Source organism: Equus quagga, chromosome 7 (assembly GCF_021613505.1).
Source record: "Equus quagga isolate Etosha38 chromosome 7, UCLA_HA_Equagga_1.0, whole genome shotgun sequence".
In the NCBI taxonomy this organism is placed as follows: Eukaryota; Metazoa; Chordata; class Mammalia; order Perissodactyla; family Equidae; genus Equus; species Equus quagga.
In genome coordinates, this window is record NC_060273.1 from 23,541,568 (window position 1) to 23,569,247 (window position 27,680).

The 27,680-nt window shown below is 39.3% G+C and overlaps 1 protein-coding gene across 3 annotated transcripts in view; it reads left to right on the forward strand.

Moving 5' to 3' along the window:
- Nucleotides 1-604: 604 nt before the first annotated feature.
- ZNF713 (zinc finger protein 713) overlaps nucleotides 605-27,680 on the forward strand; it is a 43,632-nt gene continuing 16,556 nt past the window's right edge. Inside the window, exons 1-3 of one of the 3 annotated variants that reach the window (XM_046665200.1) lie at nucleotides 605-937; nucleotides 10,321-10,387; nucleotides 11,427-11,501. In XM_046665200.1, coding sequence (XP_046521156.1) covers nucleotides 11,454-11,501 — 48 coding nt within the window. In that variant the 5' untranslated portion in view covers nucleotides 605-937; nucleotides 10,321-10,387; nucleotides 11,427-11,453. The remainder of the gene's footprint in view (nucleotides 938-10,320; nucleotides 10,388-11,426; nucleotides 11,502-27,680) is intronic. The other 2 variants (XM_046665202.1, XM_046665203.1) reach the window with 2 other exon arrangements.

Here is a 27,680-nt window from a genome sequence, read left to right on the forward strand (position 1 = left end):
TAAAAACAGCAGCAAACATGTACAGAGAGGCAGAGATTGGATTGCTGGTTACCAGACGGGAAGTGGGGAGGGAAGAGAGTGAACAGGGTGATTAGGCACGTGTGTGGTGATGGATTGTAATTAGTCTTTGGGTGATGAACATGATGTAATCTACACAGAAATCGAAATATAATGATGTACACCTGAATTTATATAATGTTATAATCCAATGTTACGGCAATAAAAATAAATAAATAAAAGATGAACTTTTGCAATTGATTTTGGTGATGGAGAAGACTAAATTTGAATCCCAATTAAGCAAAATACTATTCCCATTAAAAGAATTCCATTCTTCTCAGCAGTAGATCTGTATTACCCAAAAGGAAAACATTTGTATTCACTCATTATTATTATATTTTTAGTTTCACCAATATAAAATTTGGGGTGGGTAGCTTGGAGGGCGTATTCCGGGACTGAAGGGAATGACGGCTTGTGACGTCGCCTCAGGGACGGGAGCCTGGCAGTCCAACGTTTCTGATTGGCAGGGCCTATGGGAGGGTCCTCAGCTGGGCCTCCTCAACCCTCTCCTTTCGAGAAATTCTGTGAGGGCTAGGGGCGGGGCCAGGGTCTCCCAGGTTCGCGAGGCCCTGGTCAGAAGGGGACCTAGGGGCGCTGGTGGGAGTTCGCAGCTCGGCTTGCGGGAAACGGTTGCCCCACGGCGCTCCTGGCGCATGCGTATCGGGCATCCGAAGCTGGGGCCGCACGGTCGCCATTACCGGAAGGCTTTCGTCACAGCTCGCCTGGCGCTGGCGGCTGGTCCAACCCCAAGGGCCCAGTTACCGGGTGTCATTGGCTCAGGCATCAGGGCCCTCATCACCCTCTCTTGCTTCGGTCCAGACGGGCGGCGGTGGCGTCAGGGGGCGGAGCCGGCCGGGGCGCCCTTCGTCTGCGGAGGCTGGTGAGTGCGGCGCGCCGCGGCCGGGCGGCAGGCGAGGGGGCAGGGCGGGCGGCGGCCGAGGGTGTCCGGGTGGCGGAGGCTGCCCTGCGCTCGCCCTGGAGACCCCCAGCGGCGCCCTCAGCCTTCTCGAAGACCCTGTGTCTCTTCTGGGATAGGAAGGCCTCCGTATCCCAAGATTATTAACGTATTTTCCTCTAATATCTTTTGCAAATTATTTTTGTGTAGGCATGAGTGGGTATCATTGTTTGGAAAGTTGTTCCCCATGTCAAGTTTGTTAAAACATTAACCTTTAGGGGCCCCGCGGTGGCCGAGTGGTTAAGTTCGCGCGCTTCGCTTCGCCGGCCCAGGGTTTCGCTGGTTCGGATCCTGGGCGCAGACATGGCACTGCTCATCAGGCCACGCTGAGGCGGCATCCTACATGCCACCACTAGAAGGACCCACAACTAAAACATACAACTATGTACTGGAGGAATTTAGGGGGGGAAAAGCAGGAAAAAAAAGATTGGCAACGGTTGTTAGCTCAGGTGCCAATCTAAAAAAAATTAACCTTTATTTTCTTCTAATACTTTTAAAGAATTTTTAAAATATCTTCTTTTTTACATTTTTTACCTGTATTTTATCTGGTGTTAACTTTGTGGTATCGTGTTAGATAGGACTATGACTTTTCTCCAGTTGTCTTGCCATCATATGTGGAGTTATTTTCCCACTGAATTGAAATGACACTTTTATTATATTCTGCAGGCAAGTATATACTCGAATCTGTTTGTAGAATGTTTCTTCTACTGCTCTGACAGTTTCTACACTGATACATTTTTGTTTTAATTTAAAATATGTTTTAATATGTGGCCGAGCAGATCCCTTTTAAATATGTCCCTTGACAAAATGGTCTATTTTTTTACTTATTTAAAAGTGTGAGAAATGAAAAAGTTGAAGTCACTCACATTTTTCTCCATATATTCTCGTGTTTTGTGTACTCATGTTTTTATGTAGCACTTGTATTGAAAACTTAAGATGCATAACTTGTGAAGGAAAAAAACAAAACAAAACAAACCCTTAGACGCACTTAGAGGGGGGGAGAAAAACCCATATATTATAATGCAGAAAATTTTTTAACTAACTTTTTTTGGGGGAAAGATTGGTTCTGAGCTAACATCTGTTGCCAATCTTCCTGTCTTTTTTTTTTTCCTCTCCTCAAAGCCCCAGCACATAATTGTATATCCTAGTTGTAAGTCATTCTACTTCTATGTGGGATGCCACCACAGCATGGCTTGATGAGCAGTGCTAGGTCCATGCCCAGGATCTGAACTGGAGAACCCTGGGCCGCCAAAGAGGAGCCAGTGAACTTAACCACTCAGCCGCAGGGCCGGCCCCTAATTAACTCTTTTTTAAACGAAGCAAAAATAAAAGACAGATGATGAAATGGAGACTCTATTTGTGTGTTTATGTTATGACAAAGAAGTTGCTGGTTACTATCTGTGTTCAGAAGTCCCCAAGACCACTCTCGGGTTCACAGATTTGCTAGAAGGACTTAGAGAACTCAGCAAAACTGTTAAATTCACAGTAACATGAGTATTAACAGTGAAAGATACAGATTAAAATCAGCAACGGAAAAAAAGCACATAGGGCAGGATCGAGGAGAGACCAGGTACCAGCTTCCAGTTGTCTTCTCTCAATGGAGTTGTGCAGGTAGTGCTTAATTCTCCCAGCCATGATGTGTGACAATATGTATGCAGTATTTCCAACCAGGGAAGCTCTTCCAAGCCTTAGCCAGGCTCATCCTAGGCTTGGTGTCCAAGCCTTGGTCACAATGATTTGGTGACCAACTTTTTGGAAGTTGGTCATGTAGGCATGACTGACCACCTGAGTTGCTGACCTTCAGTCTCCAGCCCCTCCATAGGCAAGTTGATACCATGCTCTAAGGTTCCCACCATAAATCCCATTGTTAGCATAAACTGTCTGACCTGGCACAAGGCCTCAGGTGAACAGAGACACTCTTAGCAGGCAGGATATTCCAAGGGCTTATAGGTTATCTCCCAGTAGCCAGGCTAGGGTCACATCTTTCCAAGGAATGTGCAGAGTTTGGACCATCTAAACATGTTCAGTCAATCCTTTACTGCACACTATAATAAAAAACTCTTACAGATCAATAAGAAAAAGTACAGTAGAAAAATGGACAAATGATATGAAAGGGTAATTTATAAAAGAAAAAATATAAAAGCTGAAAATATAAAAAGTTCTGTCTCATGTTATCTAAGAATTGCATATTAAAGCAGCAAATAAATACCTTCTCTGTATTAAATTTAAAAAGAATAATGCCTAACGTTGGCTGATGATCGTTCTCATATGTTGTTGATGTATATGTAAATTGATACAACCTCCCTGAACAGATTTTACCTTCCCTTTGACCCAGCAGTTCTGCTTCTAGGAATTTATCCTAAGGAAATAGTCAGATAAAATTATGCCAAAACGGTACAATGTTTGCTGTTGTCTGTAACAGCAAAAAGAAAGAAAGAAAATAAGAAAGCATTCTAAATGTCTATTAATAATGAACTTGTTAAATAAACTTGGGGTATTGCATGCAATGGAATATACTATGAATCTATTTCTTTCAATGCATATTTATATTTTTCTTTTCTATCATGAAGTGATATACCCAGTATTGTCAATAAAAATACAAGTTGGAAAAAAGAAACTTAGGGGCCAGCCCCATGGCACAGTGGATAAGTTCACAAGCTCTGCTTCAGCAGCCCAGGGTTCTCCAGTTCAGATCACGGACAAAGACCTACCCACCACTTATCAAGCCATGCTGTGGCAGGCGCCTCACATATAAAGTAGAGGAAAATGGGCACAAATGTTAGCTCAGGGCCAGTCTTCCTCAGCAAAAAGAGGAAGATTGGCGGCAGATGTTAGCTCTGGGCTAATCTTCCTCAAAAAAAAAAAAGAACGAAAATTACTTATATAACAACAACATACGCCATATTAGTGTGTGTGTGTGTGTTTCCATAGAAAAGCCCAAAAGGATATATCCCCCACAAAAGTAACTAGTTATCTCTGGATAATGACATTATAGGTGACTTTCTTAATGCTTTTCTATATTTACTAAAATTTTTGTTTTAATATTTGTCAGAAAATAAAATGAAAGTGTCCACAGTAGACAAGGGGTGTGGAGAATGATCATTCTGGCTGCAGTGTGAAGAAAATGTTGGACTAAAGTCAAGGACCCATTAGATGGGTATGGCACTAATCAAAGTGAGAGATGATAGTGACATGAACCAAGTAGTGAAAGTGAAGATGGATCATTTACTAGATAGTTAAGGGGGTAAATTTACCAGGTTTCGACATTTGATTGGGTAGAGAAACTAAGGGAAAGAAAGAGGTCGGGGAGGGCATTCAGGTTTCAGGGTTGGTAGTGAGATATGGAATATAATAGAGTAAGAATTATATGTAACATATATAAATAATGCTAACTATGTGCTAATACATTCTAAATATTTACAAATATTGTCTCCCATAATCCTCACAACAAACCTATGAGGTAGGTACTGTTATTCCTACTTTTACACATGAGGAAATTGAAGCACCAAGAAGTTGAGTAACTTGCTCAACCAAACTCAGGTGGTTAGTAAGTTGTAGAGCTGAGAATCAAACCCAGTCAGTTTGGCTATAGAGTCAGTGTTCTAATATACTTTACTCTATGGCAAATTCATGGCAAGAGGCTAGGAGAGAATGAGTTTTGGACATGTTAGGCTTGAGAAATCTGAGAGACATCTACATGGGGTTGTTCCATAAGGTATGTGTCTGGTTAGGTAGCTCAGAAAAGATGATCAGTGAAGCCATGGCAATCGGTGAAGCCATCTGAGAGTAAATAGAATAAAAATAGAAGAGAATGAATACAAATACTAACAAATGGACCTAACTGTATTACAAATGAATAACGTAACCAGACTGAAGGAAGTGGCGAAGAAAAGAACTATCCTAAATAACTTTAGGAAACACTGTCTTGACTGGATGTTTGAAAGGCTAAAGACAAAGAGAACTCTACATAAATTCTGTAAACAAGTTAGTAAATGTGTTTCTCAAAGGGTTATGAGTTAGCAATGCTGAACCTACTTTATGTATACACCAAAACTGAACAAGTAAGGGAATATATTGTAGATAGTGAGAGCCAACAGTTTTTCACTGTTGAAGAAAGAAGTTGCCAGTAAGGAAAGGGGGAAGATTAAAATGAGCCATCTGATATCAGATTGGAATCGAAGATGTCAGTGTGAACTCATGGTATTTAATACATAGACACAGTAGAAGTACGTACAGTCATGCATCACTTAACAACAGCAATACATTCTGTGAAACGTCATTAGGCTATTTTGCCATTGTGTAAACATCATAGATTGTACTTACACAAACCTGGATGGTGTATCCTACTACACACCTAGACTACAAGGTACTAACCTTTTAGGACCACTGTCGTATGTGCAGTCCATCGCTGACTGAAACATCGTTATGCAGTGCGTGACTGTATAAATGTGGTTAATATGCATGCATATATATATATTTCCCAGCTCCGTCTGCTGAGAGGACCTAGAAGCAATGATACCCCAATAGCAATAAGCATACCTAGTGCCCAGATCTTTATTTCTAAACACTTCTCCAATAAACAGAACCAGGGTTCCTTGGAGAAGTGGTTGATTCCAGGCAGGGCTGGGTAGGAAAAATACTGGAGCCTAGAGCATCTTATGTTGTCAAGCAGTGAGGAAGTGCTCAAAATAGGATAGAGTTTAGTCCAAATAACACAGGAGCAGCCTCCTAATGGCCAAAGCTGGAACAATTTGTGCAATAAAATAATGATAGTATTGGATTTTAACTCCTAGAATAAAATAAATATCCATGAGTCCATACAGATAGAAATAAATAAGCTAATAAATAAATGAATAAGAGATAAGGAGCAGTTGTTCCTTACAGAAAAGTTCCAATTAATAAATTAGTAGGAAAGCAGGAAATATAAAAATAACCATTTGTTAATAATTGGTGCAGGCAAGATACATTGATAGATGCTAAAATTAGTGAGTTTGAGAAAGATCAGAATATTCGTATAGTCTTAAATTATCTCTCCCAAAATATTTATTAACTACAAAGGGAAAGATAATAACTTTATAGTGGAGAAACCTGGTAGACACCACCTTAACCAAGTGATAAAGGTTAATGTTACCATTAGTAAGACATATTGACATCTTAAGCCCATTAATCTGATGCACTAAGAAAGACACAAGATCACTTCTGTGGTATTCTTACCAAAAATGCTTAAATTTATTCCAGTGATGAGAAAACATCAGACAAACCCAAACTGAGGGACAAAATTCTATAAAGTAACACAGCACTACTCTTGAAAGCTCATGAAAGCCAGAAAGCCTGAGGAACAGATTGGAGGAGACTAAGGAAAATAGCAAACGTAATGTGGGATCCTGGATCACAGAAAGAATATTAGTGGACAAACTGGTGGAATTTGAATAAATAGTATTATGCCAGTATTAAATTCCTGGTTTTGATCATTGTACCGTGGTTATGTGAAATGTTAACAGTAGGACAAGGAGGGTGAATGGTATATGGGAACTCAATACTACTTTTGCAACTATACTATAAAGTTGGTTCAAAATTAAAAATTACAAAATAGAAGAGCAAGCACCAGAACACTTTCATTTACTTATTTAGCAAATATTTATTGAGTACCTACCGTGAGCCACACACTGGGCATCGAATACAGAATGGTAAATAAGACAGAACAGTTTCCTGCCTTCATGGAGATTAACATCACACAATGTGAGGTATGAATAAAAACGGATGACTCTGAGGGGCTGGCCCCGTGGCCGAGAGGTTAAAGTTCCGCACGCTCTGCTTCTCCTGCCCAGGTTCACAGGTTTGGATCTCGGGTGCGGACCTACTCCACTCATTAGCTATGCTGTGGAGGCATCCCACATAAAAAAGTAGAGGAAGATTGGCACAGATATTAGTTCAGGGCTAATCTTCCTCAAGCAAAAAAAGTAGGATTGGCAGCAGTTCTTAGCTCAGGGCGAATCTTCCTCACAAATAAATGAATAAAAATTTTTTAAAAAATGGATGACTCTACAAATAATTACAATGATAAAAAGTGCTACCTAAAAGAAGAAGTTGTAAATTAGGGACCTCACTTGATCTGCGATGTCAAAATCTTCCTTGATTTAAGCCGAGACTTGAAGGAAAAGTAGATATTGTCTGGGGGGAGGAATGCGATGAGTACTGTACCAAATATGGCACATTTAAGCACCTAAAAGTATAGGACAGTGTGGATGAAGCCTCAGAAGCAAACAAGAGAGTGGCTTGAGAGGTCAGGAAGCAGGTCATAGGAGTCTTTATGGCTTTGTACTCCAACCTAAGAGTGGTAGGAGGCTGCTGAAGAATTTTAAGTGAGGGATTGACATGATCAGGTTTGTATCTTTTAAAGATCCCTTTACTTCAACTTTGGAGTCAACCAGAGTAGCTTTTGGGAAATCCTAAGGAATGACAACATATAAGTGGTAGGCAGAGGAAAAGACAGAGCATAACCCACTCAGAGACCATGGAAGTAAAGCAAGATGCAGCTATCAGCAGTATCAGCTACTGTCAGAGCTCGAGTGAGTAAGAAATAATGAGGTCCATTGCATGAACAACAGAAAGGTTTTTCGTATTCCTGACCAGAGCAATTTCAGTGGAGTGTTGAGGGCAGAGCAGAAGCCAGATTATAGAGAATTGGAAAAGGGCAATAAGGAAGAGACAAGAATTGACAATCCTTTGAAGAGTCGTGGCCTTGAAAAATGAAAGGATGATAATTGCATGGGGATCTGTAGCCAGTGAAAGTTTTTAATGTTGAAAGACATTAAATTATTTTAAATGATGATGGGAAGGAGTCAGTAAAAGTGAAAGATGAAGAAATAGTAATAAGAAGATACCTGCCACATTCAGGCCTGGAGGGAGGCTGGAAAGAATGGACTGATTCCAAGGAGGAAGCACCTTTGAATACAAATTCCTGGGCCAATAATACCCCCTGAGGGTCTATTTCCTTAGATCTGGGATAGGACTAGTGAATATGCTTTTCAATAAGTACCACGATTCAAGTGATCTTCAGACCACATTTTGGTAAATACTGCTCATTTTTCTATTTTCCCCCGTCTACTAAGCCACTCCTATCTTCAGGTCTTCCCCATGCAGTCTAGAACTGCGGCCTCCTGATTCGCAGTCTAGTCTTTTGTAAGGTAAGAAAGATTTCAGAAGTGTTGTGGCTCTTGAAGTGGGTGACTGAAGTTGAATGATGGTGAAAATCATTGTAATTGAGGAAATCAAGGAAATGAAAGGGTCTGATAGTTGTTCTGAACTCTTCCTTGCATCAAAAATCATTTTTGGGGCATTTAAAAAGTATACAGATACCAGACAACTCAGCACATTCTGATTTAGGAGCTTTTGGGTGGAGCCTAGACATGTATATATTTACATCTGTATGTTTTAAAATCTGGGCTGCGTCTAATGCACAGCCCAGATTGAGAACCACTACATGGGTTTTCTACATGGTTATTGAAGTTCATTCAGAGTTTTGGAAGAATTCCAGGTAAAGGAAAACTGTTAAGCCCAGACTCATTCTCCGTCTGAATTGATTGCAATTCTAGTATTCCTTAGGCACTCAAGGGAATTTGTTACTTTCCAGGCCATCATGGTTACTTTTTTGAGAAAGACTGTGGCAATCCCACAGGCGTCTCTAGAAAGGTCCACATGTGTATTGTATGAAGAATTACACACAAGTTTTGGGGTCGGGAGTGGCTTTCTTTTTGTGTTCTTTCCAATACAGGAATTAAAAGGGAAATTATAAGAAGAACGAGGATGAAATAAGACAAGGAAAAGAAGCGAACAAGTTCTAAGAAGGACTTCAGAGTATAGTAGAAGGAGCTCAGGACTGTGAATCAGGAGACATGGGTTCTAGAACCAGCTCTTTCACTTAGTTTTGTGATCTTCAACTTTGGAATCCTTCATTAACCAAGGAACTGAGAAATAAGTCAGCATTTCCACAGGTGTGTTCTGTGGAACCCTATACCCATCAGTTGCCATAAAAAAATTCGCAAATTAACTATATTTGGGAAACCTTGTGCACAGTATATAATTATTTGACCTGTTCCTCATCGCCTTGGGGTTTTTCTGGGATTCACAATGTACATTACCATATGAAAGTCTCTGAGAAGATTTGCAGCAAAGAAACTATTTTAACTTTGTTGAAGCCAGCATTTTCCAAGCTTGATTTGGTCCCTTTTTGTGAATAACAGACAGTGAGATGTGACTTAGCACAGGAAGACCTCAAGCAAGTAATCTCTGGAGCCCCTTTCAGTTTGCACATATCAAGGAGAAACCCTGTTCTGCCTAACTTGGTATATGATTCTTGTTGTTGTGAATGAACGGTGTTAAGGTGATTAGGGGTGTAACCTCAGAGCATTCTCAAAGATTCTGACTGGCTCTTCAGACAGTAGGACCTTCTTAGAGCTTTTTGCTTGGTAAGATAACGACTTGGTTCTTAAAGTGCTTTAAAATTACTCCTGAAAAGTCTACTTCTTAATAAACTGGTTGTAAAATGTGAAATTTGTGCCATGTCTTGGGCAGTGAATGGCTTCCTTTTCTAACAGGGCCATTCCACTGGAACTGCACTTTTCTTCTTTTAAAAAATTGCTTCTGAGAAATAGCTTCCTTCTTTATTTCCATCACTAGCTTTTGTTGTTGTTGTTGTTGTTGAGGAAGATTAGCCCTGGGCTAACATCTGCTGCCAATCCTCCTCTTTTTGCTGAGGAAGACTGGCCCTGAGCTCACATCCATGCCCATCTTCCTCTACTTTTATACGTGGGACCCCTGCCACAGCCTGGCTTGCCAGGTGGTCCCATGTCCGCACCTGGATCTGAACTGGCGAACCCTGGGCCACCGAAGCAGAACTTGCGACCTTAACCCTGTGCCACTGGGCCAGCCCCCCATCACTAGCTTTTGAAAGTTTTGCAGGTCACCCTTTGTTAACAGAAAAACAATGTATTCTTTCATGATTTTTAGCAGATCAATACGTTTCACTCTCATTGGTGCTGGTGAAAGGCCTGTTTTTTCCTCAGAAAGAGGAAGAGTTTTTCTGAAAGAGTTTCACTAGGCAAGGACCACATTGTTTTCTATTCTGAGAAGAGGGTGGAAAAGGACAGAGGCTAAGTTTGTTGTAGTTGATGCATCTATATACGTCTCTGCTTTTTGTAATGTGTGAATCTGAAAAATTGTAAAAATGCTTTTTGATTGTTTTAAAGAATTCTGCATCCTGCTGTGCTCTATCTTTATGAATGAATAGTTTGTATGTCTCTTTACAGACTCTGTAGGTCCCTAGGTGACTGAGACTGCTGGATTTCTTCTGCTGACTGGTGCATCTCATAACAGGTGCTCAACCTGAAATTGTATCTTACAAGATCCATGCCAGGAGACAGATTTGAATATCATAGTGAAGTCAGTACATGAAAGATTAATGCCTTTAGGGAAAAAAAAGTAATAGCCTCTTTCAGGAGCCCCCACATCTCAACTCTTCATGAATGAGTGTTTGCCTCTGGGAAGCAGAAATCATTCTTGTGCATGTCCATTGGCTCTTGAGGCTCTCATCAGAGATTAGGCACTTTTAATACCTGGGAGTGGCTGTTCCCCATAAGGTACTGGAAAATTAGCTTTCAGGGACTGACAGGGATACTGGAGCTGTTAATACTGCTGCATCTACTGACTGTCAACACTAGAAGAGAACAAAGCTTTGTTGACATTACAACTTAAGAACTGCAAAGAGGTGTAGTAATCATGGAGGAGAACTGACTTCACGTACTCAAAAAGGAAGGTGAATGTTCTGAAAAGTGAGAAGAGTGAAATCTCCTTTATATATTAGAAGGATCATCTTAGAGTAAAGGAGAGAAAATCTCTAGAGTTTGAGTTTGGGGTAAATTTATTCCGTTAAAGAGTAAGAATAGGCCCTCAACATATGTCCTCTGAATCACCTCATCTCAGTGGTTCTCATCTCCCACTTAAAATCACTTGGAGACTTTAGAATTTAAAATGCTGTTGCCCAGGCCCACACCAGACCAAGTAAATCCAAATCTCTGGGAAGAGGGGCTGAGCATTGGCATCTTTTTTAAATTCCCCAAATGTGTAACTAAGGCTGAAAACCACTGAGCTCTCTTGAGCTTCCCATATGCCACGACAAGGGGAATTGTACCACAGAGGAGAGAAAGCCCTGCACTGAAATCCTCAATGTAATAGAGAAGCAAGAATGTCACAGTTATGTCATCCATCCAGCCTTTAAGCTTGTGTCTTAAAGGGATTCTCTGTAAGTTGTGTGCCATCCCAACACGAAGAAAAAGCGTTAAGATTTATGTTCAGCCGTAATATCATGTGTTGACAAGATGCTTCTTTTCTCTTTTTCCCATTTATGCCTTCTCAGAATGCTGTACTTTCCCAGGAGGGGAACATGGAGGAGAAGGAAATGAATGATAGATCACAGATAGTCAGGTCCCAGGTGAGTTCAGTTTTACTCTCCTCTGAAATGCTACTGTAGTTCTCCGAATGCAGACACTTTTATTTTTCAATTCTCAGAAGTGCTAACCCCCAAATTCCAGAGTCCTTGAGACTCTTGTGACAGATGGTAGTCTCTATAGGATGTTTCCGATTCACCTTATATGCCCCTTTGTAGATCTTCTCTCCTAGCAGATCATAGGCTCATGTCTGTGCTAGATCTTATAAAGGAACAAAAGGCTTAGACTGTCTTTTAATGACCCTTTATCAGTATTTAAACACTTGCCATTCTCTCTGTAAACTATGAATGATGCCCAGGTCACTATGACTGCTTGGAGCTAATGGGATTATTAAATGTGCCTAAGGACATCTGCTGCCACAAGTTAATGTTACCAAGAATTTGTTGTACCTCTTTCAAAACCTGTTTAATCTTATTGTTACAATTCTGTGATTTGATTAAGTATTACATAAACTGATAAGGTTTAAGTGTAACAAGGAACTGTTTCTATGAAAATTAGTTGAATGCTTGGAAAAAACTCAGTGAATGCCAGTCACTTTTTAAAAAGTTGCTGTCAAATTAGGTGTGAGCAAAACCATAAGACACCAAAGGAAAATCATAAAAATCTCAGAGGATTCTGCAGCTATGTTTCCCACGTGTCATTTCCTTATTCCACTTTAATGAAACAGAAACTGATACATGATGGGTATGGGCACTCAATTATTAAAATCACTCTCATAGAGAAGGCTTAACTTTACATCAGAAATGAGCACATGCATATAAATTTATATATTTTAATTAAAATTAAATGTTTCAGATATCTTTTATCAATCTCCACTTTAACCAGCTTTCTTGCCTAACATACCAGATACCACTCTCAGTTGCTTCAGGTTAGAGGACTTCTGTTGTTCCAAATTTTAGGAGATAATCATTACCCATGGGTAGTCAGTAAACACACAGGAGGAGATTTTTAAAAGCCTACATCACACAATTAATAGTCAAAAAAGTATAATCTTGGATGCTGCTATGAATGCAAAAGACAACAAATACAACAGGTGTTCAGAGAAGGGAGAAATCCAGTTGATACGGGAGGGATGAGGGAAGACTTCAGGAAGAAGGTAAAGTTTGAATTTGTGCTAATATCGAGTAGGGTTTGGAGATAAGAGAAGACAGGACCATTGCAGACAGGAAATAAAACTTGAGCCAGAGCAGGGACAATAAGGAGACTGTCAGCTGGAATTGAGCATTTATGTTCTTTGGGATCTTTGGGTTGCAAGGAATAGATTCATTCAGTGTACTCTTTTTTTTTCCTTTAATTTCATATTTTTTTAATTTGAGTTCCTAACAGTTTACATCATTGTGAAATTTCAGTTGCACATTGTTGTCTGTCACCACATAAGTGCTCCCTTTCACCCCCTGTGCCTACTCCCCTACCCGCTTCCCCTTGTAATCACTGAACTGTTTTCTTTGTCCATGTGCTTGTTTATATTCCACATATGAGTGAAATCATATGGTGTTTGTCTTTCTCAGTCTGGCTTCTTTTGCTTAGCGTAATTCGCTCCAGGTCCATCCATGTTGTTGCAAATGGGATGATTTTGTCCTTTTTTATGGCTGAGTAGTATTCCATTCTCTGTATATACCACATTTTCTTTACCCAATCATCAATCGATAGGCACTTGGATTGTTTCCATGTCTTGGCTACTGTGAATAGTGCTGCAATGAACATGGGGTACATATGTTACTTTGGATTGTTGTTTTCATGTTGTTTGGGTAGATACCTACTAGTGGGATAGCTGGGTCATATGGTATGTCTATTTTTAGTCTTTTGAGGAAGCTCCATACTGTTTTCCATCGTGACTGCACCAGTTTCCATTCCCACCAGTGGTTTTTTTCTCCATACTCTCTCCAATGTTTATTTTTAGTCTTAGTGATTATAGCCATTTTAACAGGTGTAGGGTGGTATCTTAGTGTAGTTTTGATTTGCAATTCCCTGATGATTAGTGATGTTGAACATCTTTTCATGAGTTTATTGACCATCTGTATATCTTCTTTGGAAAAATGTCTGTTCATATCCTCTGCCCATTTTTTGATTGGGCTGTTTGTTTTCTTGTTGTTCAGTTGTGTGAGTTCCTTTTATATCATGGAGATTAACCCCTTATTGGATATATGATTTGCAAATATTTTCTCCCAATTGGTGGGTTGTCTTTTTGTTTTGATGGTAGTTTCTTTTGCCTTGCAGAAGCTCTTTAGTCTGATGAAGTCCTACTTCTTTATTTTTTCTTTTGTTTCCCTTGTCTGAGAAGACATGATATTCGAAAAGATCCTTTTAAGTTCGATGTCAGAGTGTACTCCTATATTATCTTCCAGGGGTTTTATGGTTTCAGGACTTATCTTCAAGTCTTTGATCCATTTTGAGTTTATTTTTGTATATGGCATGAGACAGTGGTCTACTTTCATTCTTTTGGATGTGGCTGTCCAGTTTTCACAACACCATATATTGAAGAGACTGTCTTTTCTCCATTGTATGTTCTTGGCTCCTTTTCCAAAGATTAGCTGTCCATATGTGTGCGGTTTTATTTCTGGGCTTTTGGTTCTGTTCTATTGATCTGTGTGTCTGTTTTTGTACCAGTACCATGCTGTTTTGATCACTATGGCTTTGTAGTACATTTCGAAGTCAGGGATTGTGATGCCTCCAGCTTTATTCTTTTTTCTCAGTGTTGCTTTAGCAATTTGGGATCTTTGGTTGCCCCATATGAATTTTAGGATTCTTTGTTCTATTTCCATGAAGAATGTCATTGGGATTTTTATTGGGATTGCATTGAATCTGTAGATTGCTTTGGATAGTATGGACATTTTAACTGTGTTTATTCTTCCAATCCATGTGCATGGAATCTCTTTATGTCATTATCTTTTTCTTTCAATAATGTCGTATAGTTCTCATTGTATAAGTCCTTCACTTCCATAGTTAAATTTATTCCTAGGTAATTTGTTCTTTTTGTTGCAATTGTAAATGGAATTGTATTCTTGACTTCTCTTTCTGTAAGTTTGTTATTAGAGTACAGAAATACAGCTGATTTTTGTAAGTCGATTGTGTACCCTGCAACTTTACTGTAGTTGTTAATTATTTCTAATAGTTTTCTGATGGATTCTTGAGGGTTTTCTATCTATAAAATCATGTCGTCTGCAAACAGATTTTCACTTCTTCACTCCCTATTTGGATTTCTTTTATTCCTTTCTCTTGCCTAATTGCTCTGGCCAAAACCTCCAGTACTGTGTTGAATAAGAGTGGTGATAGTGGGCATCCTTGTCTCGTTCCTGTTCTCAGAGGGATGATGTTCAGTTTTTCCCCATCAAGTATGATGTTGTCTGTGGATTTGTCATATACAGCCTTTATTATGTCCAGGCAATTTCCTTCTATCCCCATTTTCTTAAGAATTTTTATCATGAACAGTTGTTGGATCTTGTCAAATGCTTTCTCTGCATCTGTTGAGATGATCATGTGTTTTTTATTCCTCATTTTGTTAACATGCTGTATCACATTGATTTGCGGATCTAGAACCATCCCTGTGTCCCTGGTATAAATCCCACTTGATCATGATGTTTGATCTTTTTAATGTATTGCTGTATTCGGGTTGCCAGTATTTTGTTGAGGATTTTTGCGTCTATGTTCATCAGCAATATTGGCCTGTAGTTTTCGTTTTTTGTGTTGTCCTTGTCAGGCTTTGGTATCAGAGTGATGTTGGCCTTGGAATGTATTATGAAGCATTCCATCTTCCCTGATTTTTTGGAATAGCTGGAGAAGGATAGGTATTAAATCCTTTCTGAAAGTTTGGTAGAATTCCCCAGGGAAGCTGTCTGATCCTGGGCTTTTAATCTTTGCGATGCTTTTGATTACTGTTTCAATCTCCTTCCTTGTCACTGGTCTGTTCAGATTGTCTGCTGCTTCTTGATTCAGCCTTGCGAGGTTGTAAGAGTCTAAGAATTTATCCACTTCCGCTAGATTGTCTATTTTGTTGGCATATAGTTTTTCATGGTATTCTGTTAAAATCCATTGTATTTCTGGCATTCATTGTTATTTCTTGTCTTTCATTTCTAATTTTATTTATCTGACCTTTCTCTCTTTTTTTCTGTGTAAGTCTGCCTGGGGGTTTGTCAATGTTATTCATCTTAGCAAAGAACCAGCTCTTTGTTTCATTGATCCTTTCTACTGACTTTTTTGTTTCAATTGCATTTATTTCTGCTCTTTTTTTTTCTTTTTTAGATTTTATTTTTCCTTTTTCTCCCCAAAGCCCCCCAGTATATAGCTGTGTATTTTTAGTTGTGCATCCTTCTTCTTGTGCCTTGTGGGACGCCGCCTCAGCATGGCTTGATGAGCAGTGCCATGTCCGCACCCTGGATCAAACTGGCGAAACCCTGGGCTGCCAAAGCGGAGCGTGCGAACCTAACCACTCGGCCATGGGGCCGGCCACTCAGCTCTGATTTTTATTGTTTCTCTCCTTCTGCTGACTTTGGGCTTTGTTCTTCCTTTTCTAATTCAGTTAGGTGTAGTTTCAGATTGCTTATGTGGGATTTTTCTTGTTTGTTAAGGTAAGCCTGTATTGAGATGGATTTCCCTCTTAATACGGCTTTTGCTGCATCCCATATGAGTTGGTATGGTGTGTTTTCATTTTCATTTGTCTCCAGATATTGTTTGATTTCTTCCTTAATTTCTTCAGTGATCCATTGCTTGTTCAATAGCATGTTGTTTAGTCTCCACATCTTTGTAACTTTCTCAGCTTTTTTCTTGTAATACTTTTTAGCTTTATAGCATTGTCATCAGAAAAGATGCTTGTTATTATTTCAATCTTCTTAAATTACTGAAGCCTGCCTTGTTTCCCAACATTGAGAATGTTCCGTGTGCACTTGAGAAGAATGTGTATTCTGCTGTTTTTAGATGGAGTGTTCTATATATGCCTGTTAAGTCAAATTGGTCTATTTTTTCCTTTAATTCCACTGTTTCCTTGTTAATTTTCTGTCTAGATGATCTGTCCATTGATGTGAGTGGAGTGTTGAGGTCCCCTGCTAGTACCATGTTGTTATTAATGTCATCTTTTAGGTTTGTTAATAGCTGCCTTCTGTGCTTTGGTGTTCCTGTGTTGGGTGCATAGATATTTATAAGTGTTATTTCTTGATGGACTGTCCCTTTGATAATTATATACTGCCCCTCTTTGTCTCTCTTTACCTGCCTTATCTTGAAGTCTACTTTGTCTGATATAAGTATTGCAACACCTGCTTTCTTTTGTGTGCCATTAGCTTGGAGTATCGTCTTCCATCCCTTCACTCCGAGCCTGTGTTTGTCATTGGGGCTGAGATGTGTTTCCTGGAGGCAGCATATTGTTGGGTCTTGTTCTTTAATCCATCTCGCCACTCTGTGTGTTTTTATTGGAGAATTCAACCTGTTTATGTTTAGGGTGATTATCAACATATGAGGGCTTAATGCTGCCATTTTATCACTCATTTTCTGGTTCTCCTGCATTTCCTTTGTTTCTCATCCTGTGTATTTTGGTCTACCAATTGAGTTATGTAGTTTTTTATGTTGTGTCTCTTTGTTTTCTCCTTATTTATTATTTGTGTCTCTGTTCCGCTTTTTTATTTAGTGGTTACCATGAGGTTTTTATGCAAAATCTCATGGATAAGATAGTCCATTTTCTGATGGCCTCTTATTTCCTTAGCCTAAACTGATTCAGTCCCTTTCCTCTCCCCCTCCTAAGTTGTTTTTCTCACATCTTATTCCATTTTGTGTTATGAGTTTGTGGTTAAAATGTCAAGATTATCTTTGTTTTTGGTGTTTTCCTTCCCTTTGTCTTTAATGCTATACTTGAGTATTTGCTGTCCTGCTCTGATTCTGTGTGCGTATTTATCTCCTTGTTCTGTGCTTTGTAACCCCTTTCTCCCTTTTTTTTTCCAGGCATGAGGGCCTTCTTGAGGATTTCTTGGCAGGGGGGTCTTCTGGCTACAAACTCCCTTAATTTATGTTTGTCTAGGAAAGTTTTTATTTCTCCATCATATCTGAAGGATATTTTCCCTGCATAAAGTATTCTTGGCTGAAAGTTTTTGTCCTTCAAAGATTTGAATATGTCATTCCACTCTCTCCTAGCCTGTAAGGTTTCTACAGAGAAATCCACTGAAAGCCTGATAGGTGTTCCTTTGTAGGTTATTTTCTGCCTTTTGCTCTTAGTATTCTTTCTTTGTCATTCAGTTTTGCCAGTTCCACTACTATATGCCTTGCAGTAGACCTTTTTACATTGATATATTTAGGAGATCTGGGAGCCTCTTCCACATGGATTTCCATCTCCTACCCTAGGTTTGGGAAGTTCTGTATTATTTCTTTGAACAAGTTTTCTGCTCCATTCTCCTTCTCTTCTCCTTCTGTAATACCTATAATTCTTATGTTGCATTTTCTAATTGAGTTGGATATTTCTTGGAGAGTTTCTTCATTTCTTTTTACTCTTAGTTCTCTCTTGGCCTCTATTTGGAGCATTTCAACATGTTTATCTTTGATTATGCTGATACACTCCTCTATAGTGTCCGCTTGAGCATTCAGGGAATCCATATTTTGTTTTTCTTCTTTCATTGTGTCTTTCATCTGTAATATTTCTGATTGATTCTTCTTTATAGTTTCAATCTGTTTTGTGAAGTAGCTCCTGAACTCATTGAATTATTTCTCTACGTTCTCTTTTAATTTGTTGAGTTTTTTGATGGTAGCTATTTTGAATTCTTTGTCATTTAGATTATGTATTTCTGTTTCCTCAGGACTGATTTCTGGGTACTTGTCATTTTCTTTCTGGTCCGGAGATCTCATATAATGTTTGATATTGCTAGAGGGAGTAGCTCTGTTTTTTAGCATCCTGGTGTTATTTGGGCACAGTTACCACCTATCACCACCGGGTGGGCGTTAAGAGCAGCATATCCTTAGCCCTCTGCCTTCAGCCGAGATCCCAGGTGCTGGAGCCTGCACTGGGCGGGTAGGGGGAGGGGCGCTTTTTCCTGTGTGCTCTCAGGGTTTTCTTGCTCTGCTCTCACTATCTGCTCTCCTGGGGTGTTGGCTTGATAAGGCCACCCCCGCAAAAGCTTTCACCTTGGTAGAGAGCTTCCCTCTAGGCTGCAAGGGCCTTCGGGGGTAGTTGATGTTCCCGTGAACAAACATCCCCTCCCCCATTCCTTTCTTCTCGGAGGTCTCCTGCAGACCAGGATCACAGTCCTTAGGGGAGGGTGTGAAGTTTTCTCTTACCCTGTTCCATCTTCTCTGAGGGGAGCTCCAGCCTCTCTGCCCTCTGTCATATGGCTGCATAGGTCTCTCTGACATTTTTTCTGTTGTGTTTGGATGTCCTCTGTTGGAATATGAATGTCCTTTTTGTTGTACATTGAAGGCGAGAGATTATTGGGGAAACTCAGTCTGCCATGATGCTGATGTCCTCCTCCAGTTTACTCTTAATTGTAAGGCTCCCCACAGAGAGGAATAGAAAGACATCAAGAACAAAGGGGTCATATTTGCTTCTTGGCATTCTAGCCTGAAGAGTTTGTTTTGATTTTCCAGAACCATTTATTATGTTGAGAAGGAAGATGATTCATTTATTCAGTAAATTTTCTTTTTTTAAAGATGGGCCCCTGAGCTAACAACCATTGCCAATCTTCCTTTTTTTTTTCCTGCTTTTTCTCTCCAAATCCCCCCAATACATAGTTGTATGTTTTAGTTGTGAGTCCTTCTAGTTGTGGCATATAGGACGCTGCCTCAACGTGGCCTGATAAGCAGTGCCATGTCCGTGCCCAGGATCCGAACCAGCGAAACCCTGGGCCGCCGCAGCAGAGCACGTGAACTTAACCACTTGGCCACAGGGTGAGCCCCTCAATAAATATTTTTTGACCAGCTACTACGTGCCAGAAATTGTGCTTGGCATCAGCTGTACATCAGTGAGCAAAACAGACATGGTCCTAAGCCCAGTTTCTTACAGTCTAGCAGTGACAGACATTGAGCAAATATACTAATAAGTTGCAAATTGAGGTGTTTATTATACAAAATAAGAATAAGGTGCTGTGAATGCACATTAGGGAATCAGGGAAGAACTCTCTGGGGGAGTGAAATTTAAGGTGAGATGTGAAGGATATATACAAGTTATAAACAGTAAGTAGAAAAGAGCATTTTATTCATATGCTAAACATCATGTGCAAAAACCATGGTTATCTTTGAGAAACTGAAAGAAGGCCACTCTAGTTGGAGTGGAGGGAGGGAGAGGGTGACTTGAAGTAAGCTTGGAGAAGTGTCTCGGGGCTAAGTATGCATGGCCTTGTTTGGATTTTATTCTAAGTGCAGTGCAAAGCCTTTGAGGGAATTTATACAGGATAGTAACATAATAAATAACTAAATTCTACTTTAAAAATCACCCTGGTGTGTGCTATGAAATAGGTGAATTGGTGAGAGGCAAGAATGGAAGGGGAGAGAACCTCTTGGAAGCTATTGCAGTGTTCCAGATGATAGAAAATAATAGCTTAAAACTAGAAGATGAAGAAAAATAGGTGGATTTGAGTGCTTTTCTTTAGGAATCAGCAGAACTTAGCCAGAGGGTAAAGACAGGAAGAAAAGGGGTAATTCCAAAAAACTGTAGCCTAGAAAATGGTAGGGTAATGTAAATCAGACCCTTTCACTCCTCTGCTCAAAATGCATGCTTCCCATTTGACTCAGAGTAAAAGCCAAGGTCCTTTATATGGCCTAAACAGTCCCACCTCCCAGAGTTCATCATTTACTTCTCCCACTTGTTCCCTCCACTGTAACTACCCTAGCCTCTTTCTTCTTCCTTGAACATGCCAAGCACACTCTTGCCTTAGAGCCTTTGTACTATTAACTTTTCAAGTCTTTTTTCAACTTTCACCTCTTGAACAACATCTTTCTTCACCACCTTTTTGAAATTGCAGCTGCTTCCCCCCCACACACACATTCTCAAACTTTCTTATTCCATTCTTCTTTTGTCTTCCAACATGCTATGTGATTTGCCCAATTATCATATTTATAGTCTCCCTCCCCCTGCAAGAATGTAAGTTTCATAAGGGCAGAAAATTTTAGTCTCTTTTGTTCACTGCTATAACTCAAGCAGCATGCTTGGTACATAGGAAGCACTGAATAAACATTTGTTGAACAGATAGGAATTTGGCATATGATAAAGGTCACATCTCAAACCAGTGGTGAAAAGATGGTTTATTCAATAATCAATGTTGGGATTTCTGGGGAGCCATTTGGAAAAAAGTAAAGTTGAATCCATACCTCATCCTTTACCTCAGAATAGTCCTCAAATGAATCAACAATTTCAATGTGAAAAAGTAAGCCAGCCTTAAAAGTTTTACAAGAAAAAAAATGGGAGAATTTCTTTGTAATTTTCACTGAGTAAAGACTTTCTAATTACAACTGACAATCCAGAAGCCATAAAAGAAAAGATTGATGGGTTCAACTTCTTAAAAATACCCAAAAATTGACGTCATTATCATCATGGTAGCATGAGAGGATCCTTTTGTCTCTCCTCTTCCATCTTCAGGCAGTAAAACATCCATAATCCAACAAAGGCTACATTCACAGCACACCAGGACACTGGAAAGATCCACACAACAATACATACAAGTGGATGAGTTGGAGCACATAGAGGAGGCTGAATAGGGGAACAGCAGAGGCAGAGCCCAGAATCCTGGATTCCCAGCTGCAGCAGCTGAGCCTGCCACCCCCAGCCCTCAAGAACTCAGTGAGCAGCAGCAGAGGCTCGTGTGCCACTCCAGCCAGCCAACCACAGCAATATCTGCAGCTATGGGAAGCAGACTAGTAGCAGAGGTGGAGCACATGATCACCAAGCCCTATGTTTCCTGGCCCCCTGGCCATGGCTTGAAATCTGGTAGCAGAAGCAGGTACACACAGGAACGCTGTATCCCAACAGCAGGAGTGACTGCAGCCAAAGAGTAACAGATGACAGCTGAACAGTGCCTTGCACCAAGTGCTCGTACCAAGCACTCTGCCCACTCCCACCACCACCACAGTGGGTGGAGCTTCCCACCCAGGTAATCTCAGATGCAGCTGAGGTGTTAGCCATCCCTGTGCCCCTGGTGACAAAGCCAGCAACCACAGTGACACCAGCAACAGCGAGGTATCATTGACACCCAGCAGTGCAGGTGGCCATGCCGAGAGTGCAGGCAACACCCCAAATAGAGGCAATGCAGGGTGGAACCTGCAGATCTTCAAATATAGCCAGAGGCAGCTCAGGAAAGAGAAACCAGAACTAGTGCTATAGTGCCACCTACTGAAAAACAGAAGAAAGACTTCTAATCTCCAAGCAATTGAAAAGTTTGATTCAAAATAAACAAACCTGTAGTTAAGTAAAAAATTTGTTTGTGATAAGATATGTGCCAGCAGATATACCTCAGTGAGCAACACTAAAAGCCATGGTACCATGGCATTGCAAAAAGAAAACAACTCTGCAGAAACCAAACATAAAATCATGGAAGATTTGCACCTAACTGGTAAAGAGTTCAAAACAGTTGTCATGAAGAAATGACAGTGAGCTACAAGAAAACTCAGAGAGGCAGTTCAGTGAACTCAGGAATAAAATCAATGAACAGAAGGAACATTTTACCAAGGAGTTTGAAATTCCAAAATATAACTAAATAGAAATTCTAGAGCTAAAGAACTCAAAAAATGGGAGAAGAAATACATTAGAAAGCATTGGAAATAGAGCAGAGCAGATGGAAGAGAATTAGCAAGCTCAAAGATAGAAACCTAGAAATGATACAGTTAGAAGAGGAGATAGAGCTAAGACTTTAAATAAAATTCTGAGCTAGCCCTGATGGCCTAGCAGGTAAAGTTCCACCTGCTCTGCTTCGGCAGCCCAGGTTTGGTTCCTAGGTGCGGAACCACACCACTTGTCTGTCGGTAGCCATGCTGTGATGGCAGCTCACATAGAAGAGCCTACATCTATACACAACTATATACTGGGTCTTTGAGGGGGAAGAAAAAAGAGGAAGATTGGTACAGATGTTATCATAGGGCAAATCTTCTCCTGCAAAAAACAAATTAAATTCTACAAAAATTATCCAACTCCATTAGAAAGGGCAATATAAGGGTGATGAGTATCCCAGAAGATGAGAGAGAGAAGGGAGCAGAGAGCTTATTTAAAGGAATGATAGCTGAGAACTTCCCAAACCTGAGGAAGGAACTAGATATACAACTCCATGAAGCTAATAGAGCACAAATGCAAAAGACCTTCTTCAAGGCACACGATAATAAAACTATCAAAATTCAATTACAAAGAATATTAAAAGCAACCAGGAAGAAAAAGAAAATAAATTTTAAGGGAATCCCCATTAGGCTATCAGCACATTTCTCAGCAGAAACCTGCAGGCCAGGAGAGAGTGGAAAGATACATTTAAAATACTAAAAATAAAAACTGTCAGCCAAAAATGCCCTATACAGCAAAGTTATCTTTCAGATATGAAGGAGAAATAAAGGCTTTCCTGACAAACAGAAGCTCGGGGAATTCATCGCCACTAGACTCGCCTTACAAGTAATGCTGAAAGGAGCTCTCATACCTGAAAGGAAGAGGCAAAGGTGTACAAAGCTTGAGCAAAGTGATAGACAGAAAATTGCAAATCTGTATCAGGATAGTATACATTTAATTATGTGTAAAAGTTACAAGGAAAGAAAGTGTTAAAAATAACTATAACCACTTCAATTTGGTAAGAAACTCACAATACCAAAAGGGATAATTTGTAACAACAAAAACATAGAAAGGGAAGAGGAAAAGGACAGAACCTGCATAGGCAAATCAAGATAAGAGGCTGTCATCAGAAAAAGGACTGTCTTATCTGTGAGACCTTTTATACAAACCTCATGCTAACCACAAAACAAAAATTCACAGAAGATTGACAAGCATAAATAAAGAGGAAAGTGAAAACTACCAACCTGAAATAGCAGACGGAATACAAGGAAAAATAAACAATGGAAATATAGAGCAACTGTAAAACACAAGATAAAATGGCAGTATTAAGTCCTTATATATCGGTAATCACCGTAAATATAAATGGGTTGAATTCACCAATCAAAGGACACAGAGTGGCTTGATGAATTACAAATCAAGAGCCAACAATATGCTGCCTCCAGGAGGCCCATCTCAGCTCTAAAAACAAACATAGGCCCAAAGAGAAGGGATGGAAGATGATACTCTAACCAAATGGCAACCAAAAAAAAGCAGATGTAGCCATACTTATATCAGACAAAATAGATTTCAAGCCAAAGAAGATAACAAGAGACAAGGATGGACATTATATAGTGATCAAGGGGACAATCCATCAAGAAGACATAACATTTATTAATATATATGTACCTAAGTAAGGAGCATGGAAGTATATAAGGCATTATTAACAGATCTAAAGGGAGAAATTGACAGCAACACAATAATAATAGGGGACTCTAATACCCCACTTACATCAATGGATAGATCCTCTAGACAGAGAATCAACACAGAAACATCAGCCTTAAATGAAACATTAGACCAAATGAACTTAATAAATATATAGAGAACATTCTATCCAAAAGCAACAGAATACATGTTCTTCTCAAGTACACACAGAAGAGTCTCAAAGATAGACCATATGTTAGGCAACAAATCAAGTTTTGATAAATTTAAGAAGATTAAAATCATATCAAGCATCTTTTCTGACCACAGTGGTATGAAACTAGAAATGAACTGCAAGAAGAAAGGTGGAAAAGTCACATATGTGTTGAGACTAAACAACATGCTACTGAACAACTGTTAAGTCAATGAAGAAATCAAAAAAGAAATAAAAAAATACATAGAGACTAATGAAAATGAAAACACAGCATTCCAGAATTTATGGGATGCAGCAAAAGTGGTACCAAGAGGGAAGTTTATAGCAATACAGGTCCATGTCAATAAACAAGAAAACTCTCAATCTAACCTTATATCTAAACTAGAAAAAGAGGAACAAACAAAGCCAAAAATCAGTAGAAGGAAGCTAAGAATCAAAATCAGAGCAGAAATAAATGAAATAGAGGCTAAAAAGAAATAAAAAGAATCAGTGAAACTGAAAGCTGGTTCTTTGAAAAGGTAAATAAAATTGATAACTGTTACATAGACTTGCTAAGGAAAAAGGAGAAAGGCTCAAATAGAATCAGAAATGAAAGAGAAGACATTACAATAGATACCACAAAATACAGATTATGAGAGAATTCTATGAAAAGCTATGCACCAATAAATTGAATAACCTAGAATAAAGTGGATAAGTTCCTAGAATCATACAATATTCCAAAACTGAATCAAGATGAAATAGACTATGAATAGACAGATCAGTAGTAAAGAGATTGAGACAGTAATCAGAAAACTCCCAAAAAACAAAAGGTCAGGCCAGACAGCTTCCTCAATGAATTCTCCCAAACATTCAAAGAAGATTTAATACCTAGCTTTCTCAAACTCTTCCAAAAAATTGAAGAAGAGGGGATGGTTCCTAACTCATTATATGAGGCCAGCATTACCCTGATATCAAAACCTGATAAGGACAACACACAAAAAATCACATGCTAATATTGCTGATGAACATAGCTGCAAAAATCCTCAATAATATTAGCAAATTGAGTACAACACACTAAAACAATCATACACCAAGATAAAGTGGGATTTATTCTGGGGATGCAAGGATGGTTCAACATCCAAAAATCAGTCAACATGATACACCACGTTACCAAAATGAAGAATAAAAATCACATGATCATCTCAATAGATGCAGAGAAAGCATTTGACAAGATACAGCATCCATTTATGATAAAAACTCTGAATAAAATGGGTACAGAAGGAAAGTACCTCAACATAGTAAGGCCTTATATGACAAACCCCCAGATAATATCATATTCAATGGTGGAAAAGTGAAAACTATCCCTTTAAGAACAGGAACAAGAAAAGGTTGCCCAGTCTCCACTCTTTGAGTGTGTGTATATGAGAGGAATATTGGTCCTGAGCTAACACCTCTTGCCAATCTTCCTCTTTTTGCTTGAGGAACATTGTCGGTGAGCTAACATCTGTGCCAGTCCTCCTCTATTTTGTATATGGGATGCTGCCACAGCATGGCTTAATGAGCAGTGCTAGGTCAGCACCCAGGATCTGAACCTGTGAACCCCAGGCCGCCAAAGCAGAGCACACCACTATGCCTCTAGGCCAGCCCCACTACTCTTACCACTCTTATTCAACATAGTATTCGAAGTCCTAGCCAGAGCAAATTAGGCAAGAAAAAGAATGAAAGTTATCCAAATTGGAAAGGAAGAAGTAAAACTGTCACTACATGCAAATGACCTGACTTTATTATAGGAAACCCTAAAGAACCCACCAAAAACTATTAGAAATAATAAACGAATACAGTAAAGTTGTAGGTACAAAATCAACATAGAAAAATTAGTTGTGTTTCTGTACATTAACAACAGACTAGCCCAAAGAGAAATCATGAATATAGTTCCATTTACAGTTGCAACAAAAAGAATAAAATACCTGGGAATAAACTTACCAAGGAGGTGAGAGACCTGTGTGCTGAAAACTATGAGACGTTGTTGAAAGAAATTGAAGAAAACACAAAGAAATGGAAAGATATTCCATGCTCATGGATTAGAAGAATTAACATAGTTAAAATGTCCATATTCCTTAAAGCAATCTACAGATTCAGTGCAGTCCTTATCAACCCAATGACATTTTTCACAGCAATAGAACAAGGATTACAAAAGACCCCGAATAGCCAAAGCCATCCTGAGAAGAAAGACCAAAGCTGTAGGTATCACACTCTCTGCTTTCAAAATATACTACAGAGCTATAGTAACCAAACACCATGGTATTGGCAGAAAAACAGACATACAGATCAATGGAACAGAATTGAGAGCCCAGAAATAAACCCACATATTTATGGACAGTTAATTTTCAACAAGGAAGACAAGAATATAAAATGGAGAAAGGTCAGTCTCTTCAATAAATGGTGTTGGGGAAACTGGACAGCCACATGCAAAAGAATGAAACTAGGCCACTGTCTTACACCATACATAAAAGTTAACTTAAAGTGGATTAAGGATTTGAATGTCAGACCTAAAACCATAAAACTCCTAGAAGAAAATCTAGGTGGTATGCTCTTTGTCATTGGTCTTAGCGGTATCTTTTTGAATACATCTTCCAGGCAAGGGAAACAATGAAAAAAATTAATGAGACTACATCAAACAAAAAGCTTCTGCACAGCAAAGGAAACCATCAACAAAACAAAAAGGCAACCTGCAAATTGGGAGATGATATTTGCAAACATATATCCAATAAGAGGTTAATATCCAAAATATTTAAAGAACTCATACAACTCAACAAGAATAAAAACAAACAACCCAATTAAAAAATGGGCAAAGTATCTGAACAGATATTTGTCCAAAGAAGATGTACCAGTAGGCAGCAGGCACATGGAAAGATGTTTAGCATCACTAATTATTAGGTAATGCAAATCAAAACCACAATGAGATATTACCTCACCCCCATCAGAATGGCTATTATTAAAAAGACAGGAATTAACAAGTGTTAGAGAGGATGTGCAGAAAAGGGAATCCTTGTATACTGCCAGTGGGAATATAAACTGGCATACCCACTCTGAACAACAGTATGGCAACTTCTCAAAAACTTAAAAATAGATCTACCATATAACCCAACTCTTCCACTTCTGGGTGTTTATCCAAAGAACATGAAAACACTAATTCAAAAAGATGTGTGCACCCGTATGTTCATTGCAGCCTTATTCAGAATAGCCAAGATTTGGAAACAACATGAGTACCCATCAACAGACAAATGGGTAAAAAAGATGTGTTATATGGGTGTGTGTGTATGTGTGTATACACACATACATACACACAATGGGATACTACTCAGCCATGGAAAAAGATGAAATCTGGGCATTTGTGACAACATGGATGGACCTTGAGGGTATTAGGCTAAGTGAAATAAGTCAGATGGAGAAAGACAAACACCATATGATTTTACTAATATATGGAAGACAAACACATAGATACAGAGAACAGGTTACCATGGGGCCAAGGAGGAAAGAGGGAAAGGGAGGAGGACAAAAGGGATAGAGGTAGAGAGGGGAGGGTGA